This window comes from Heloderma suspectum, chromosome 6 (assembly GCF_057233095.1).
Source record: "Heloderma suspectum isolate Gila_16-S chromosome 6, 16-S_ref, whole genome shotgun sequence".
In the NCBI taxonomy this organism is placed as follows: Eukaryota; Metazoa; Chordata; class Lepidosauria; order Squamata; family Helodermatidae; genus Heloderma; species Heloderma suspectum.
Genome location: NC_139463.1, coordinates 49,847,676 through 49,861,684, shown reverse-complemented (window position 1 = coordinate 49,861,684; position 14,009 = coordinate 49,847,676). Strand labels below are relative to the sequence as shown.

General features: G+C 43.4%; 1 protein-coding gene across 1 annotated transcript in view; it reads left to right on the top strand.

The window, feature by feature from the left end:
- Positions 1–14,009, top strand: part of XPO7 (exportin 7) — an 83,087-nt gene that overhangs the window by 29,696 nt on the left and 39,382 nt on the right. Inside the window, exon 2 of the mRNA XM_084807123.1 lies at positions 12,967–13,113. Within this exon, the coding sequence (XP_084663249.1) occupies positions 12,967–13,113 (147 nt within the window). The remainder of the gene's footprint in view (positions 1–12,966; positions 13,114–14,009) is intronic.

The following is a 14,009-nucleotide window of genomic DNA, read 5'->3' as shown; positions in this document are numbered from 1 at the left end:
GAGAAGAAGGCCAGGATCTCTTCTCAATCATCCCAGAATGCAGGACATGGAATAATGGGCTCAAGTTACAGGAAGCCAGATTCCGGCTGAACATCAGGGAAAACGTCTTGACTGTTAGAGCAATATGACAATGGAACCAATTACCTAGGGAGGTGGTGGGTTCTCCCACACTGGAGGCGTTCAAGATGAGGCTGGACAGCCATCTGTCAGGGATGCTCTGACTTGGATTCCTGCATTGAGCAGGGGGTTGGACTCGATGGCCTTGTAGGCCCCTTCCAACCCTACTATTCTATGATTCTAAACAAACAAGAACTTTGAGGCTTGGGGCTATGGAACTCATTGCCACAGTTTTTAATAAAGTTCTTAATTAGACCTCACTGCTAACCTTAACCCTCAACTATAAAACATTTAACTGCTGCTACCAAAATAAACTCTTTATACCTAGAGAAACTTTAGTAGCCTGATTCCAATGACATAGGCATAGAACTGACAGCACCACTAGAGACAACCTTTCCAAATGAACAACAATTAAGATGTTTATTAATGGGAATAGTTTATAAAAGGGAATAAGATGTCACTCTTCATATAATAGGTTCAGATTGTTTAGGTTGAGATTGTTTTAGTTAAATAAGCCGGTTAGATTCCTAATAGGTAAGAGAGGCAATTGCAGTTGCAATTCTGGAAAGATGTTAAAGCCTGATTGCCAGCAATGGCTATGGGGAGAATTGTGCTTTAGTGTTACATCTCTGTGAAACTTGGTCCAGATCTTGCAAACTTCCAAGGTTTTATAGGCACCTTGGATTTTTGCTGCTGTCCGTGTCAGGGTGCTGGGTTTTAAGGGTGCATTGGGTGCCTCCTGAGTAGGGAGGCTGGCTATGAGGCTTGGTGCCAATCCTGCTTAATTCCCCCCACCCCCCTTTATGCTGCTGGCTTAGTTGCTTTAACGTGTTCCTAAGTGCTAAGCCAGTGAAGAGCAGAGCAGCAGCAGTTTTGACTGCTCTTCCTGCACAGCTCTGTAGCCAGCCACAATAATCCATGGTGACCACCAGATGACATGATGACCCACAGTGGGTTAAATGACCCACTCTGCTGACCGTGGGTTATCAGAGTGGGTTATTTTGGCCAAATAAGCCACCATGGGTTAAAAAAAACTCCCACTAGACTACACAATAACCCACGATGGGTTAATTAAGCCATCGTGGCTTAATTAACTCATCATAGGTTATCGTGATGTCTGAACCCAGTCAGACTCTTTTCCCGGTGAATAAAGCTCTCAGTCATTTTTCCTTCAGACCAGATTTTCCTAACCTCCACCCTGACCAATTCTTCATAAACCAGAACAGGTGCTGTACACCACTCTTCCTCTGCCTCCAGCTCTCCCTGCTTCTTGTAGCTTCTAGGATGATTCAGATGTTTTAGGGACTACTTGCTAAACATGGTATGACATAAAATAGGAAACTAAAGTGTATCACTTGGTTTTCTCATAAAATATGTTTAGCATATTAAATGTAAGAGTATAGTTTATTCTAGTGCTGTGCTGAAAATTTCTCCCACATGTTTTGACAATTCTCATTCAATTTGATAGTAAAGAAATTGCTTTTGAAACGAAATTCAAAGGAGAAGAACATTTCAGAGAAATTCTCACGGGTTGGGTTTGGGTTTCTTGTGCTTACCTGACTTAGGAGCTGGCTGAGGAGCATGTTCCTGTCTGAGGAGTGTGTGTCCTGTCTTTCATGTACAATCATCGCTCCAGCAGCCTGTAGCCTCCTCGGCTTCCTGCACTTGGATTACAGTCCAGGGGAAGATGGCATGAGGTAATTCCTCCCATAGAGCTTTTTCAGATCAGGAAGCACAGGCAGCTTGGGAGGCTGCAAAGCAATAGAGAGATGTGTAACGGAAAGAAAACGCACACACTGCATCCTCAGCCACCTTGCAGTGATTAGGTAAGCTCAAAAACATCACAAAAATACATTATATAACACCTTGAGAATGAGGCAGAAAAATGGAAGCCTCTTTCATGGGCGAAGAAAACTTTCAGGAATTTGGAGGACAGCTTTAGGCCCGGCACTTGCTCGACCGCTTCCCTGGAGCATGACACAACACTGCCCCCCTCACACCTGCATTGTGGTGGCTGCAGAATGGGGGCCCAGCTGCCAATACAGCTGGTGCCATTGCCACTTGCAGCAGCAGCACAGAATACCTAAAAACCCTTGCAAAAAAAGAAGCTGTGCTACAACCCCTGCCAATGATGAGCTCTACCTGTGAGAAACCTTTGAGAATTTCTCCTCTCCCTGGACAAATTCCGTGAAATTGTTTCCCCAATTTCCCTGCCCACAAATATAGTGAAGAATTTTGAAAGGCCATTTGTGCACAGCTCTAGATTAATTGGACAGTAGTTAAGAATTTACCAAGTTTACATTTAAATGGATTACATGTGGGTTTCCCAGAAAATTTTGAATTGGAAAGTGTTCCTATGGAAATTAATTTAAATAGGGTCATTTGCATCAGAAAATGTTCAGTATGTATTGGAAAATTTTCTGATGCCTTAAAGCAGTGGTGGGCAACATATGACCCCCGTCATTCCCCAAATTCATTAAAAAATAATTTTTAATGCATCCATAGTGGCTATGGAACACCAAAAGGGTGAAAATTATAAACACGCTAATCTTGACACTTTGTAGCCACCATGGACACCTTTTAAAAAATAATTTTAAAAAATTGGTACCCTCTGGGGAGGGGGGAAATGCCCCCCAGACCTCCTGAGGTCGCCTGCCCCTCCCTAGAGAGTGATATAATTTAATATATTGTATTTAGTAAGTACCCCATGTAAATTTTTTGTCCGAAATCATGCCATGTAGTTGACTTGAAATATTTGAAGGAAAAAATTTAAGCTCATTTAATGAGATTTAAATGTTATATTATGTAGATATTTTTATTTTAACACTTGTAAACATTTAAAAACAATAACACGTACTTTCCTTACAGTGTTTAAGTATAAGAAAAAACACACAAGTACTGAGAACAAACACACTAATAAATTTTAGCAACCCACAGCCAGCCAACTCATTTCTCCACCCCCACTCTTCTTTTCTGTCTCACTCTGGATCGCCCACAACACGCTCTCCTTCACCCCAGCTCACTGCCCATAGACATACGCTCGCTTGCTCTGCCAGTCCCCCCCCACATGCACACATGTGCAAGCACCCCATGTATCCATTATGCACCATACACACACATCCCTCCCTTCTCCTCACCGCAAGACAACAAACCCCCTCCCCACTCATTCTTTTTCAGCATGGCTCCAGAATCCTCCTAAACCCCTTCTCTCTCCTTCTTTCTCACATACATGCAAGCCCCATCCATTCAGACATACAGGCATACTGCCCTCTCCTTGCCTCCAGGGTGCTCCCTGCTGGCTATCCTAGCTGGCTCCCCCAGTCCCTGCTGGCTTCCTGCTGCTCCCTCTCCTTACTGGTTTCTGGCTGGTTCCCTGACTGCTCTTCCTAGCCCCCACAGCTCTCTTCACCTCCCCACCCCACTACCAGACAGAGGTAACAGGAGTCCCTTCTCCCCCTTCATGATGCAGAGGACAGTGTTGGCCTGCAGGCGCCGACCATCTTTAATTTCTGAAGAATGTCTCTTAGCCCCACGTGTGGCCCAGAGGCATTCATAGGAAATGAGCCCCTCACTTTGCTGGTAAGAAAATTTGTTCATTTAAAAAAAGTGGGAGGGGAAGGGCACCTTGGTGGAGTGGCAAGAAAGATATCCAGGGCATTCTAGTGCCCATGGGCGTCATGTTGCCTTTCCCTCCCTAAAGCAATAAAGTGACTTTACATACATAAGGAGTGTTTAAAAATAAGTCTTCAGTTTTTTGCAAAATTTCTGGGTTTCCCCTCAGAAAGGAGAAGAAAAATGCGTGTTTTTTTTTTCATGGCTTCAACATTTCTAGAAATCTTGCATCTCTAGTTTCTCATCTAGATTGACCTATATTGTGGTTTTAATGTTCTATATATTTTAAATTGTTTTATTGTGTGTTTGGTTTTAATTTTTGTAAACCGCCCAGAGAGCTTCGGCTATTGGGCGGTATAGAAATTAAATAAATAAATTAAATAAATAAATAAAAATACTTATCATGATTTCCCATTAAATACTTTCCCCATTAAAAATACTCATGTTGGCTTAAAATAGAGATGTAAAATTTCTAGTAGTGTTGAAGCCATGGGGAAAAAATGGCTTTTTTCTAGTTGGGGGGAAAGGAGGAAAAATAAGCAATACATTTTTTAGCACTCTTTACAAATATAAAGTCACTTTGTTGCTTTAGGGCAATTTCCCCCAACCTGGAGTCTTACAGATGTTTTGGACTTCAGCTCACATCTGCCTCAGGCAGCATGGCCTATGGCCAGGAATGCTGGGCATTGTAGTCCAAAACATCTGGAGGGCACCAGGTTGAGGAAGGCTGCTTTGGGAACATAAATTATATTATGTATAACTTCGTTTGCTCATAAAATCATGAAAATTAAAACTTTTAAAAGGAAACTCAGTACATCTGTAACTGTCTGAATAACTATGCTTTTAAATGTAATATACCAAATACAATAATTTTAGGAGCAAATCCCTTTCTCCTCTGTATCTCTTTCTTCTCATCCATGTGGGAACAAATGATACGGCCAAGCGGAGCTACGAAGAAATCACGTCAGACTTTGAAGCTTTGGGCAGAAACTCAAGAACTTTGGGGCCCAGATAGTTTTCTTATCCATCCTTCCAGTAGTTAGAAGAGGGATAGAAGGGGAAAGAAAACTACTCTGGGTGAATGACTGGCTATGAAGGTGGTGCCAATGCAAGAGATTTGGATTCTGGGACCACGGGCTATACCTCCTGGCAGATGGACTGCTGGCAAGGGATGGGTTGCACCTTACAAGGGCTGGAAGAATGTGTATGGCCACAACATGAATAACTTCATCAGAAGGGCTTTAAACAGAATCCTACGGGGGAGGGAGGCATAAAGTTGGGGTAACATTTCAGTCAGGCTTCAGGCATGGGACAGAAACGGCCTTGGTCACCTTGGTGGATGATATGAGGAGGGCTCTGGATAGGGGGAATGCTCCTTGTTCTCCTCGACCTCTCAGCGGCTTTTGATGCTGTTGACAATGGTATCCTCTTGGACTGCCTGGAGGGGTTGGGCATTGGAGACACTGTATTGTGGTGGTTCTGGTCCTTCCTCTCTGGCAGGTACCAGAGGGTAGCACTGGGAGAGGAGGTTTCGGACCCGTGGCCACTCACTTGTGGGGTGCCACAGGGTTCCATCCTCTCCCCGATGCTATTTAACATCTATGTGAAGCCACTGGGGGCTATCATCAGGAGGTTTGGGGTGTGGTGTCATCAATATGCGGATGACACGCAGCTCTACCTCTCGTTCAAATCTTCACCAAGGTTGGGTGTAGAATCCCTGTCCAAATGTCTGGAGACGGTGAGTGGCTGGATGGGGAGGAATAAGCTGAAGCTGAACCCTGACAAGACCGAGGTACTTTTGGTGGAAGACAAGAGGAGGTTGGGGGATGTTGACCTGGTGTTGAATGGGGTACGGCTACCCTTGAAAGACCAGGTCCGCAGCCTGGGGCTCATTTTAGATTCCCAGCTGTCCATGGAGACTCAGGTGTCAGCTGTGAGCCGGACAGCGCTGTACCAACTCCATCTAATACAGCGGCTGCGCCCCTACCTTCCCGACCATCTGCTCCCATCAGTAGTGCATGTCCTGGTCGCCTCTCGTTTAGACTACTTTAATGTGCTGTACGTGGGGTTACCCTTGAAGACAGTTCGGAAGCTGCAGCTGGTACAGAACGCGGCAGCTTGCCTGATTACGGGCAGCCGCCGGCAAGATCACATCACTCCAGTGCTGAAGGAGTTGCACTGGTTGCCAGTTGTTTTCTGGGCCAAATTCAAAGTGTTGGTTTTGACCTTTAAAACCCTATATGGTTCTGGCCCAGCCTATCTTAAGGAGCGCCTCCAGCAACACCAGACAGGCCGCTTAACAAGATCAGCCTCGGATGGCCTTCTCTCTGTCCCATCAGCCAGGACAGCTAGACTGGTGGGGATGAGGGAGAGGGCCTTTTCTGTGGTGGCCCCCATTCTGTGGAACTCCCTCCCTAGGGAACTCCGCCATGCCCCCTCTTTAATGAGCTTTCGCCACGCATTAAAAATGTGGTTGTTCAGGCAGGCATTTGGGGTGGGTTAGGGTATTTTTAATGATGTTTTTAATGTAGAATTTTATTGTTTTAACTGGTTCGTTGTTGTACATCACCCAGAGTGGCTGGGTGACCAGCCAGATGGGCGATTAATAAATTTAATAAACAAAGAAACAGTGGACAAAGGCTCATGCACCACAACAGAGAGAACAGCTCTATTAGCGCCCAATAATAGTTTCCAAAAACATGTAGGAAGAAAGCCAGACTATAAAGCACATGGTCTTCGATGTCTATATACTAATGCCCAGAGTATGAGAAACAGAATGAACTTGAACTCTTAATACAGGAGGGAAATTGCGACTTGATGGGTGTAACTGAGACTTGGTGAGATCACTCCAATGACTGGAATACAGCAATTGAAGGATATCACTTGTTCAAAAAGAACAGGAGGAACAGATAGGGAGATGGAGTTGCACTATATGTTAAAAATACATATCTCTGCACAGAAATACAGGAGGATGAGCTTGGTAGCCCCATCGAGACCATTTGGGTTAAAATAAATGGAGCAAAGAATAAAAGGAACATGGTGGTCAGAGTCTACTACCAACCAGCCAATCAAGAAGATGAGGATGAAACTTTTGAAAAGCAAATAGCCAATGTTTCAAGGAAGCATGATGTAGTAGTAATGGAGGACTTCAATTTCCCTGATATTTGTTAGGAGACAAATTCTGCAAAACATGGCCCCTCCAAGAGATTCCTGACCTGTGTTGCAGATAACTTCCTCCTACAGAAAGTGGAGGAAGGAACTAGAGGATCGGCTATCCTTGATTTCATCCTAACCAACAGAGATGACTTAGTGGATAAAGTAGCAGTTACAGGAACTCTGGGGGAAAGCGACCATGTTATACTTGAGTTCTTGGTTCTAAAGGAAGCAAAAGCCGAGTGTAGCCAAATGCGTACCCTGGATTTTAGGAAAGCCAATTTTAATAAACTCAGAACAATTATCAGTAAGGTCCCATGGCAAGCAACTCTTAACGAGTCCAAAATGGGTGGGAGTTTTTTAAAAAGGAAATTCTCAAGGCACAATTACAAACAATTCCAACATGAAAAAAAAAGTGGAAGAAAACAGAAGAAGCCAGTGTGGCTTCACAACAAGCGAGGGATGCTAAAAGCAACAAAAAGGCTTTCTTCAGCTACGTGCATAGTAAAAGACAAAGGAAAGAAATGGTGGTTCAGCTATTAAATGGGAATGGCAAGATGATGATGATGATGATGATGATGATATTATCCATTCAGTCGTGTCTGACTTTTGGCGATTCTGTGGATCATCTCTCTCCACGTATCCCGATCTTGTACTATTTCTTTGAGCTGTTGCATGCTCTGGTTGGTATCAATTTTGATGGTATCTAGCCATCTTGTTTTTTGGCGGCCAGGTTTCCTTTTTCCACTAACCAATCTGGGCATAATTGCTTTTTCTAGCGAGTTCCTCTGCATAACATGGCCAAAATAAGTCAATCGCAATTTCATGATCTTTCCATCCAATGTCATGTCTGGCAAAATGATAACAGATGACAACGAAAAGGCAGAAGTGCCCAATTCCTACTTCAGCTCAGTCTTTTCCTGAAAGAGGGTCTATGATCCCCCTGGCAAAGGCGAAGTACAGGCTGAAGGGGCAGGATTGCAGCTTGAGATCGATAGGCATATGTTCAAGGAACACCTAATGACTTTGAATGAGTTCAAATCTCCAGGGCCAGATGAACTGCATCCTAGAGTAATAAAGGAACTGGCAGAAGAACTCTCAGAACTGCTGTCTGTTCTCTTTGAGAAATCATGGAGGACGGGTGAAGAGCCAGAGGGTTGGAGGAGGGCTAATGTTGTCCCTATCTTCAAAAAGGGCAAAAAGGAGAAATGTGGGAACTACAGACCAGTCAGTCACATCAATCCCTGGGACAAATCTGGAGCTGATAATAAAGCAATCAGTCTGTAGGCACCTTGAAAACAGTGCAGTGATTACTTGAAGCCGACATGGATTTGTCAACAACAAATCCTGCCAGACAAATATGATCTCATTTTTGGTTCAGGTAACCTCCCTTGTGGACTGTGGGAATACTGTGGACATAATATATCTTGACTTCAGCAAAGCTTTCGACAAAGTGCCCCATGATATCCTGATGAACACACCAGCTCAAAGTGGGCTAGATGAAACTATCAGGTTGGTCCACAGTGGCTACAGAATCGGATTCAAAGAGTGTTTATCAATGGGTTTTCTCAAACTGGGAGAGGTAGCAGGCAGGGTACCGCAGGGCTCAGTCCTGGGCCCAATGCTTTTCCACATTTGTATTAATGACTTGGAGGAGGAGATGCAGGGAATGCTGATCAAATTTGCAGATGACACAAAATTGGGCGGGATAGCTAATACCCTGGAAAACAGAAACAAAATTCAAAGTGATCTTGATAGATTGGAGTGCTGGGCAGAAAACAACAGAATGACATTTAATAGGGAGAAATGCCAAGTTCTACACCTAGGAAAAAGAAACCAAATGCACAGTTACAAGATGGGGGATACTTGGCTCAACAGTACTACAAGCGAGAAGGATCTCGGAATTGTCAAAGAATCTCGACAATAGAACCAATCACCTAGGGAGGTAGTGGGCTCTCCCACACTGGTGGCGTTCAAGATGAGGCTGGACAGCCATCTGTCAGGGATGCTCTGACTTGGATTCCTGCACTGAGCAGGGGGTTGGACTCGATGGCCTTGTAGGCCCCTTCCAACCCTACTATTCTATGATTCTATGGTTTTTGTAGATCACAAACTGAATATGAGCCTACAATGTGATGTGGCCGCAACAAAGACAAATGCTATATTGGGCTGTATTAATAGAAGTATAGCTACCAAATCACATGATGTACTAGTTCCCCTCTACTCAGCACTGGTTAGGCCTCATCTGGAGTACTGTGTCCAGTTCTGGGCACCACACTTTCAAGAAGGATGCAGACAAACTGGAGAGGGTTCAGAGGAGGGCAACGAAGGTGATTAGCAGTCTGGAAACAAAGCCCTATGAGGAGAGACTGAAAGAACTGGGCATGTTTAGCCTTGAGAAGAGAAGACTGAGGGGAGATATGATAGCACTCTTCAAGTCCTTGAAAGGTTGTCACAGAGAGCAAGGCCAGGATCTCTTCTCTATCATCCCAGAGGGCAGGACATGGAATAATGGACTCAGGTTTCAGGAAGCCAGATTCTGGCTGAACATCAGGAAAAACGTCCTGACTACTAGAGCAATAGGACAATGGAACCCATTACCTAAGGAGGTGGTGGGCTCTCCCATGCTGGAGGCATTCAAGATGAGGCTGGACAGCCATCTGTCAGGGATGCTCTGACTTGGATTCTTGCATTTAGCAGGGGGTTGGACTCGATGGTCTTATAGGCCCCTTCCAACCTCACTATTATATGATTCTATGAAAGCATGGTATGCATAATACATCTGAGGTTCCTATTTTATGTCTGACCAGAGGGAACTTCAGCAAGTAATCCCTGAAACATCTGAATCATCCTGGAAGCCAGAAGCAGCAGGAAGAACTGGAGGCAGAGGAAGAGTGGTGTACAGCATCTGTTCCTATTTGTACGAAAGTTTAGGGAAATTCCTAAACCTGTTCCTGTTTGTGGAGTGGAGCTTAGGGAACTCTGATCAGAAGGAAAAGCTATTAAGACTTTATTTAGTTGGGAAAGACTCTGCTTAGTGATGGCAAGCAACCATAGTTAATTTAAGAACCTTTAAGCAATCTCAACCTATTATTTGAAGAGTGACACTTTATTCGCTTTTGTAAATAATGTCCGCTAATGAACATCTTATTTTTTGTTCATTTTGAAAGGTTGTATTTAGTGGAATCAATCCCATGTCTACACCATGGAAACCAGGCTACTGAATTTCTTTTAGGTAGAGAGGGGTTATTCTAGTGGCAGCAGTTAAAAGGTATTTTAGTGAGACAGCATTCCCTAGTGATGAGGTCTGAGACCTTTATTAAAACTCTGGCAGTGAGTTCTATATTTGTTTCTATTTATTTGATTTATACCCTGCCCTTCTTCCAAATAATGGCACTCTATAGACCAAAGCCTCATAGTTAATTTTTTTTTTTAAAGAAGCATAGGTGAGATAACCCACATGCTGTTCCTTTGCATCTGGTTGCAGTGGTAGGATGTTTCTTTCACATGTATGTTTTAGATTAGAACTACATTAACTGACTGCTACAACATCTAACCAGAACAAGTCCAGAAACACAGGACTCTGTAGAACAAAACCCAGACTTTGAAGAATGCACATTTACTTCCATATTGTGATATGATGGCTCTGTTCAGGAAACTGAACAAGACTTGGAGCATCCCTAAATGTCTATCAGTAAAAGGAACATTAGATAAATAATTTTAATAAGGAATAGAAGAAAGAACCATGCTGCTAATCTTACAGAGAAGATTAAAAAAACATTTTCCCCCATGGCTTCATGATTTCCAGAAATTCATAGAAAGACTAGAAATGTAAAAAGTCTTCTTATTACATAGTTTTTGGAAATCATTTGGGGGAGTAAAGGCTGGGTAACAATATATAAACACTGTCTTAAATATTTTTAAAGAGTTTCAGGCAGGATTCTTTCCTAGCCCTGTGTGGAGATGCTGGGGATTGAACCTGGGACCTTCTGTGCGCAAAACATGTGCTCTGCCACTGTGATACAGCTCCGACCTTCAACGTGGCAATCACCTATGCTGGACATTGTGTAACTCATAATTGTGTATCACCACCCCCAAATGGCAGCAATATCCCAGCCTCCAGTGCCTCAGTTCGTCACTGTGGCTGACGTTCCTTGCCCTACATGTGTGGCTATATCTCTTCCATCAGTTCTACTCTTGTTTCATCCCACTAGCAATTGTCTGTACCATCCATTGTTTCAGTGGCTCTTGCCCAGAATAGTTCAGCTGTACCTCCCACTTCAGGTATTTCCTTGATGCTGAGAATTGGTACTGTTGTCAGTACTGATACCTGTGGTACTGCTAACCTTGCTACCAGGCATTTAATCCATATGGATGCCCACTCTCCTGCTCAGCACTGCTGGTACCTTAGTTTCTGGAACAGGTCTCTACTTGATGCTTGGTTAAGATTACTAAGGGAGTCCCCTTCCGGGAACTTTCTGTGCTTATAATGCAGCCAGTGATAAAAATACAGCATAATGGGGCAAACAGCATTCTTGTTGCCCTGTGGTGGCCAAGGCCACCACAGTGCGTGGCCCTCCTTCTGCTTTTGTTATGGTACTTTTGCAGTCCACTGTATGCCTCAAATCATCTCACTCAAGGTCAGCGTCAGATTCTCTACTAATTAATTTTTGTAACTGGTCAACCAGGACAAATGACATCTAATAAATAGTAATAAATAATGGCTCTAAAAACTGAACACCACATCCTCTATTTTCAGTAACTTCTTTCCCTCTCTTCTCATTCATACTCTGTCTCTAATTTGCTCACTAGGAACATAGGAAGCTGCCTTATTCTAAACCAGACCACTGGTCCATCTAGGGCAGTATTATCCACACTGGCTGGTAGCAGCGGCTCTCCAGGGCTTCAGGCAGGAGTTTTCCCAGCCCTGTCTAGAGATGCCGGGGATCAGGCCTGGGCCCTTCTGCACGCCAAGCATGCGCAGTACCACTGAGTTGGGGCCTTCCCTTCCCACTCCAGTGTCCTTGGCTAAAAGATGATGGTGTAGGAGATCTGACTCCACTAGTACTAGTACGTTGAAAGCACCATCCTTTTTCCCCATAACTGGTATTCAGGGAGATACTTCCTCTGATACTTGAGGTAATATGTAGACATCATGAATACTACCATAACCAGTGCTATTCAGAAGCTTACTGCTTCTGTAAGGCTTAATGTGTAGGACCTCTTGTGAGAAAAGTGAATGAGGCAGATTTCTCTTACTACGGTAAGAGGAGAGGGAGCACTTGGTACATCGTGTTTGGGGATTTTTGTGCTGAGAAATTTCAGCTAGCACTGCAGTGCTTTCATGTTGGTTGTCTCACGCTTTAGTCCTTATCTAATATGTACAGGGATCCTTTGCTGCATAGTCACTATGCTCAATACTACTTTTATCTTGGTTCAAGAACCTAATATTGTTCAGTCATGGTGAAAAATAATCCCCACCCTTTAGTTGCCCTGACCACATATCTTTGTTGGCTGGCAATTGGGAAATGAGCATGTTAAGTCTAATCTGATATTTGCCAGTCTAAGTAAGTTGATCACCAGTGTTTCATTGCTGAGAGACCTAGACAGTTGAAGTGTTCAAATTATATATATTGGTTTACTTCGGTTCAGCTTCAGAGCACCTGTTCAGGCAGGATTAATAGCAATACAGAAAGGAGCTGAGTAGCTTGGGCATTGGCATTCACAGAAAAGAGCACTTAGTGCTATTTAGGAATGATCCTTTCTCATGCAAGACTGAAAACTAGGTTCCTTCCAGGTTGCCCTGTGACTTAGTGTGGCATCCAAAGTGTTGGAAAAGGAAGATGAAATATTGATGTTAGCCTCATATGCCTCATAGAAAGTGACAGCATAATTCTCTGTCAAAAGGTAGTAGGGTGTTTTTCCCAAGCAGGACTGTTAATAATAATGGCAGAACACTGGAAGCTGGATGTTAACCTCCATGTCTGATGCTTTTCCGAGCAAGGGCACCTAATAAGAGAGCCCAAATGTGACAGTCCCGTAAAAAAATAAAATAACCAAGTTCTTCTCTTTTGTTTGTTTCAGAGTCTAGCCCAGCTAGAGAACCTGTGCAAGCAACTGTACGAGACAACTGACACCACAACACGGCTCCAGGCAGAGAAAGCCTTGGTTGAGTTTACCAATAGCCCGGACTGCCTGAACAAGTGCCAACTTCTCCTTGAAAGAGGGAGTGTACGTCGGCTTCCATTTAAAGGATATTAATCTGGATGGAGGGTTCTGCAAATGGGACAGAGGGGCTTGGGGCTTGTGATTATGTCCCATTTTGTTATAGCCCACAGTCTAAATAAAAATGCTGTCTTCTCAGTGCAAGGCCCAGTCCCCCCAATGTTATATTTGAACCGCCAGCTTTCTCCTCCCTATAGAACTGTTTGGGATTGCCAGCTCCCCTTTCCCTATAGGGAAAGGGGAGCTAGCAATTCAGATCCATTATAGAGGGCAGCAGTAATGAGTACCATTTTTATTTAGGCCATAACAAAATGAAATAAAATCATAGGAAACAAATTTTAAAGTAGCAAGGGATTGCTTGTCATGACATCAGTATATGTGTGGATAGCTAAAAATTTGCATCACGCTTGCCACTGCAGTGTTTGTATAATTGCTAACAGAAAGTCATTTTTTTGTTGAGTCACCCAGTACCAATCCAGTCGATAGGTAGTCTAAGCATTTTTATCAAATATCCTTGTACAAAGAGCAGTACAGGTAGAGAAGCAGATCCTCCTTGATTCCTTCACCAGATAGATATGGATGGATAGATGGATGGATAGCTAACTTCTAAGAGGATAAAGAATTATCCTATCATGACTGTCCTCAACCCTGAAGGACCTCAACAGAAAATGGAGTGTAAATGTTTTCCTGAGCTAAAAATTGGAAACAATAGTCAGAGTACCATTCATAACCACAATAATATAATTGATATCTGTCAACTTTACTGTATCTTATTACATTAAAATATCTCCTGATCTTAAGGTTCTTAAACTGAACCTTACCTGCATCCTTAACATCCATTAACATCCTTAAGGTATGCCTGCAAAAATCCATATGGCTGAATTAAGTGGCCAGCAACTTTT